Below are 6,000 nucleotides of genomic sequence, written 5' to 3' on the forward strand. Positions count from 1 at the left end.
AGTAGGTTATTACCTAATTGATGTGACCTAAGATTAAATACTCCATCTCTGTCAACCATCTAAAAAATTATCTTATTTAGCAATTAGAAATTCATTTGAGCTACCAAGATTCCCTTTTCAAGATACAAATATGCCTGGGAAAGCTAGCAGCCATTAGCAGTGAAAGCATACCCATTTCCATCAGATGGCTTTCTCTTAAGTTGTAGTCTGAAGCACTCCCGACCAACTGGACTTCAGATTCTTTGTGGACCCAGGGGTCTGTCCGAGCCATTTGGAAATGCATCATGATCATGGCTTAAGCCTAAACTACACACAGCCCTGATTCCGGCGTGTCTGGACCCTCCTGGAAAGACACTGATCCTTACGGAGAAGCTTACGAGCACGGTTCACGGGTATTCATGTCTATATCCTGGCATGAGCTGACTACAATTAAAGGGTGAGAACAAACAAGATGATGTTTTTCCCTCCAGGCTCTCTGTGGACTAAGGGGCACAGGAGTACTGGGGTGAACAATCCCCACAGAGATGAGGCCGTGCCAGAAGCTTGTGCCCCTGGTAGAGACATAAGTACCCTCTGTCCTCTGCACCTTCCATTTTGGCGCAGGCATTGGCAGGCCAAGCCTCAGCAGGGGCATCACGGGGTATGCCTGCAGTATTGGGCTCTCCCAGAATTGTTCGGGCATTTCCACAACACAAGAGAGAATCATGCAATGGCGAAAACTGATTTTGTATAACAGTTGTTAATATGCAAGTGTGGCCTGTGAAACCTAAGGTTTTTCAAGTGGAAAAAAAAACATGCAAAAACTCCAATTCTCTTTTAAGTCAAAATCATGTCTGAAGAGGCAAATTCTAAAATCTTCCAGTGTTTGGGGCTTCAGTTACATCATTTGTACAATGGGAATTTTACCTGCTGCCACCTTCTGCTTTATAACTTCAAAGCTAGATATTACAATCATGAATACATTCATGTTTTCTAGCAAAACTTAAAACCAACCTGCAAATATTAACGTTTTAGATTTTAATAAGGAGAACATATTTTTTACCTTAAAACGCACTCATTTTTCCAAAAGAAAAGTTTTTCCCCTTTTTCATTGGTTATAATTTCAGTGTTAGTGTTATATAGCAAGTGGATGTGAGGGAGAAACTGAAAAAAAAAAAAAAAAAGAATTACAGAGAATGACTCAATTTTTTTAAGATAAAAAACCCACTTTAAAGAAAGTTATTGCCCCTTTACCATATTTCTCAAAGAATCAAGCATCCATGATTATCTTTGTGATGATAACGTTTGTCTGAAACAGAGATCCCATTACATAGGAAATGGAAGTTAAGTGATATTGTAAAAAGATTTTCTCTTAAATTTTCCAATGAAAGTGTTGGTTACAGATCACTGAAATGTCAAGTTGGTAAGAACTTTAGTCTCATCTAAAGCAACTACTTCATTTTGCAAATGAGAAAATCAAGGCCCAGAAATGTATAACTTGCAGGCATCTCTGAGTCACAGAATAGCAGAGTAGAACCAGGTCTCATGCCTGCTCATTTTCAGTTCTCAAGGCACTTTTCACTCACACACACACACACACACACACACACACACACACGCTAGTGCATCACACAGTACATTGCTCACATTCCTTTCAAAAAGTAAGTACAATAACATGTGACTTAAATTGGGAATAAGACTTAAAAGTACAGTGAGCATGAGAGAAAAAGGACCACTTTCTGTGAACACTGATGCCAACAAGACAGCCTTTGGCATTTTGCAGCGCGTGGAGCTTTAGGAGATCTAAAGACTGAGTTCAATTTCCTAAGCCAAACACTCAACAGGGCAGTTGTACATTTAGGTTACCCTGAGTGTACAATAACACTAGGTTAGGGTTTTTCTGCTTTTTAACAGGGTTTGAGAAAAAAGATAAAGCACTGTGTGATAGTAAAGGGGGGAGAATATCCATTAATCTGGAATAATAATTTCTACCATAACATTTCACCAGGCACATCACCCTAATTTAAGGCCTGAATTAGCTCATGCCTGGATCACAGCTGTGAGACAATCAGGTCTCTGGCCCCCAGCACCTCTCCCCCTGCTCCCACACTGCACCCCACTGACCAGTTTACCTCCTTGAATCTTTGTTTGCATTATATCATTCTGTATTCAAGACCTATGATGGTGTGTGTTTAACTGTTTATTGATTCATGTCCAAATATTTTAATGTAGCTTTTTTTGGCTCTTCGTCATCTGTCTGCCTCTCATAAATTCTACTTTCTGGCATGCCGATGGACTCTCTCTCCAGGAAAACAATCTTATTTCCATCACCAGCCCTTGTATATCGTTGGCGTCCTTTCTCTACTATTTCAAATGCTACCCAAGCTTCAAGGCACCCACTCATGTCCTCCAGGCAGCTGTTCCCCACTACCCCGCCCTCCACTGTTGAAGCTCTGGTGGAGGTAGCTCTCCCTTCCTGGCTTCATGAATTTTTCTCTTATTGTGTCATATCTGTTAGTCATGTATCCCCAATTCAACATAACATCTTTTAGAGCAGAAATCATGCCTTCGAAATTACATTTTGGAGTTTCTTGAGCCCTCATCCCACTCTCATTTCCATATACTCTCGCCTTACTGACTGGAGCAGATGCCCAGTAAATACTTTGAGTGTTGGACAGTCCATATGAGTTGTAAAGAGAAAGTTGCACTTTCATCCAGAACTGGCATAGCATCAGCACTGGTCCTGGGCGTAACTCTCAGACCCATTGCACTTCTTGGAGGCTCCACATCACTCCACCACTAACCTGTTCCTAACTTCCTCTGCTGCAGGATTTGTTAAATCAGTTCCTTCTCTCTACCCATGGTCTGTCCACTTCCAGCCAAGGTCACAAACCTTTTTAGCCACCTCTCTGACTCCAAGGAACAGGCACATGAAAGTTTCCATTTAGGTTCCATTTCTTTTCCCTCCGTAAGAGAAATCCCAGCCCTTCCTAGGCTTGAAGCTGTAGACACTTCAGCTGTGAAGACTCCTCTCCCACATAAATGCCCCAAGCCCAGGTGTCCCTGCCCCACATCCCAGCTAAGCCTGCACAATACTAGTTTTCCTTCCCTCCACCCCCCTCAAAATGACTGTGATGTCGATGGGATGCCCTAAAGTGGTGGGTTTTCCTGCTACCTTATCACACAGGAGGGACAAGGGAGCCTGGTTTCCAGCTGCATACACCTCCCCCAGCACCTGAAGTTCCAGGTTCCTGTCTGCCAGCACAGACTCCCAAGGCGGTGGGGACAGCCTCCAGGGATTTCTGGGCATCCTGCAACTCCTCCCACCAGCCTCTGCCCTCTCTTCCCTCATACCACGTGACCACACCCAGTGGTCCTTAACCTAACAACCTAGATCAGTGATGGCAAACCTATGACATGCGTGTCAGAGGTGACACGCGAACTCATTTTTTTGGTTGATTTTTCTTTGTTAAATGGTATTAAAATAAAAAAAATAAATATCAAAAATATAAGTCTTTGCTTTACTATGGTTGCAAATATCAAAAAATTTCTATATGTGACACGGCACCAGAGTTAAGTTAGGGTTTTTCAAAATGCTGACACGCCGAGCTCAAAAGGTTCTCCATCACTGACCTAGATTAAACCTTCGAAATAAAGAAAAGTTTTCCCTCCTGCAATTTCTCCTTAAAATAAAGAATATACAGTCACATGCTGCCTAAGGAGGTTTGGCCAACAAGGGACCACATATAGGATTGTTGGTCCCCAAAGACTATAATGAAGCTGAAAAATTCCTATCACCCAATGACTTTGTAGCCAGCATGATGTCATAGAGCAACACATTACTCACCGGTGCATGGTGATGCTGGCATAAGCAAACCTAGTGTGCTGCCAGTCTTATAAATGTATAGCAATACAATTATGTACAGTACAGATCACATGATGATGATAAGAAGTGACTGTTACTAGTTTACGTATTACCTATGCTACACTTTTTATTGTTATTTTAGACTGCATCTTTCTACGCCTTAAAAACAAGTGTCCTGTAAAACAGTACGCTTCGTTACGCTAGCAGCAGTCTCACACATCTTTGTTTACCAAGCGTCCTGATTACATGCTTTTCTCTTGTGCTTGATTTAATTTCATGTTGCTTTGTACAGTAACACGTTGTACAGGCTTGGGACCTAGGAGCACTAGGCTATACCATAGGGCCTGGGTGTGCATTAGGCTGTACCTTCTGAGTTAGTGGAAGTACACTCCATGGGGTTCACACGATGGTGAAATCCCCTAACAACTTAGAATGCCCATCCCGGTCTAAGCAGCACGTGACTAGATCCCCAGTAAAGCATCAGTGCCTTTCATGGACAGTGCCCTAGGGGGGACATGTCATTTCCTTTTTCTTTGCTGCCCCATCAGCAACAGGAGATCAGGTCTCAGAAGTTGCCTTTTCTCCTCCAGCTCCCCCCACTGCTCCAGCAAGAAACAGGTGTAAGAATTCAATCCCAAACCTAGGCCAGCTCGAGTCTCCCCAGGAGCAATCTCTCTCTTACCTCTGGCACACACACCAAGGAAAGACCCATCCACCTTGCCCTGCACTCCCAGCCCACATCTTAAGCCAAAGAATTCTCTTTCCAACTACTCCAGGGATATCTTTCTCTTCCTCTCCCATGCTCCTGCTTTTCCTCCCACCAATTCTCACTCAGGGGCACGGAGCCCCCCACGGAGCCCCCCAAGGTTTTGAGGGCACCCTGCCTAGCAACCCGGGTCCTCCGCTCTGCGCCCACAGCTGTAGCACTGGCCGCTGGGCCCGGGATCCCTTCCGCCCTCTCGCAGCCCTGCGCGCCCAGGGGCAGCCCCAGCAGGTGCCCCATTGCCAGGCCCTTAAAACGTCGCACTCCCCCAGCGGCCCAAGTTCCCTGACCTGCCCGTGTCAGCCCCACGCCGCCCTGGGTCCAGATGCCAGCTCAGATCAGAGTTCGCTCTCCCTGCGACTCCACCCCAGCTTTCCTCCTGGGTCTCCAGCACCCACCCAGTGCGGCCACTTACCCAGGGCCAGGAGCAGCGGCAGGGAGCCGGCGCCGCTGCCCGGGGCGGTCAGGTCCATCAAACCCGCGCTGCAGGGCGGGCAGCCCCTAGACGAGCCTCCCGCCTCCTCCTGCGTCCCTTTTCCAGGCCACGGGGCGTCCGAGGAGGTGCCTGGAAACTAATCCTGGAGCCAGAAGGAAACGAAACTACTCTTCAGGCTGGAACCCTGGCTACAGGGCAGGCAAACACCCAGGGCGGCGGCCTCCGGATCCCTGAGAGTCGCTGGGAGGAGGGAGCCTCCTATTTATTTCTGCCCTTTCTGCACACACCCCACCAGCCAGGCGCAGGACGGCGAGGTGGTAGTCTCCAGGTTGTTCCCACCCAAATTGCCCCACACCCACACTGAGATTCATATTGGGGCTGCCCTGGGGCCAGCTCAGCCGCTCCACCTGCTGGGTCGCGCCTGACTGTCCCTGTCCCTCCGCCTGGGGGAGTAAACAGGTAGCCCGGGAGCAGGGAGAGAATGCACCGCAGGGGAGTCAGATGTGTCCTACAAGGCCTGCAGGCAGCCCAGGGAGAAGCCTGCGCCAAACTCTGAGGGAGAAGCAGAGAGTCAAATGTGCTCTGGAATTCCAACTTTCCTGCAGCCAATTGCCGGTCTCTTGGAGGGACGAGAGCCAAGCAGTGCTGTGGTTAACCTCAGGCATTTGACAATTTACAAGCCCTCTGTTTACATGTATCATTTGTTGGCTATCTGGGAGTTTGGACTCCCCAAGAGCTACTTTAGAAATGTCATTTATATCTTTATTTATTCATTTATCCATTGTATTTTTACTTGTTTATTTAATTCATTCGCTCTATTGGATCTGTAAAAATAAGAAGAATGCTTTTTGCCGGTCTCTATTTCATCACACCTCCTCTTTTATGGAGAAGTGGAATCTGATCCAAGCATTTTCTGGAACACAAAGGCATCCTCATAGCTTTGAAATACAGAAAGCA

The 6,000-nt window shown here is 46.5% G+C and overlaps 1 protein-coding gene across 1 annotated transcript in view; it reads right to left on the bottom strand.

The window, feature by feature from the left end:
* Window positions 1-5,448, bottom strand: part of BTC (betacellulin) — a 51,791-nt gene extending 46,343 nt beyond the window's left edge. Inside the window, exon 1 of the mRNA XM_059668512.1 lies at window positions 5,023-5,448. Within this exon, the coding sequence (XP_059524495.1) occupies window positions 5,023-5,080 (58 nt within the window). The 5' untranslated portion in view covers window positions 5,081-5,448. The remainder of the gene's footprint in view (window positions 1-5,022) is intronic.
* Between the last annotated feature and the right edge of the window lie 552 nt (window positions 5,449-6,000).

This window comes from Myotis daubentonii, chromosome 1 (assembly GCF_963259705.1).
Source record: "Myotis daubentonii chromosome 1, mMyoDau2.1, whole genome shotgun sequence".
Taxonomy (NCBI): Eukaryota; Metazoa; Chordata; class Mammalia; order Chiroptera; family Vespertilionidae; genus Myotis; species Myotis daubentonii.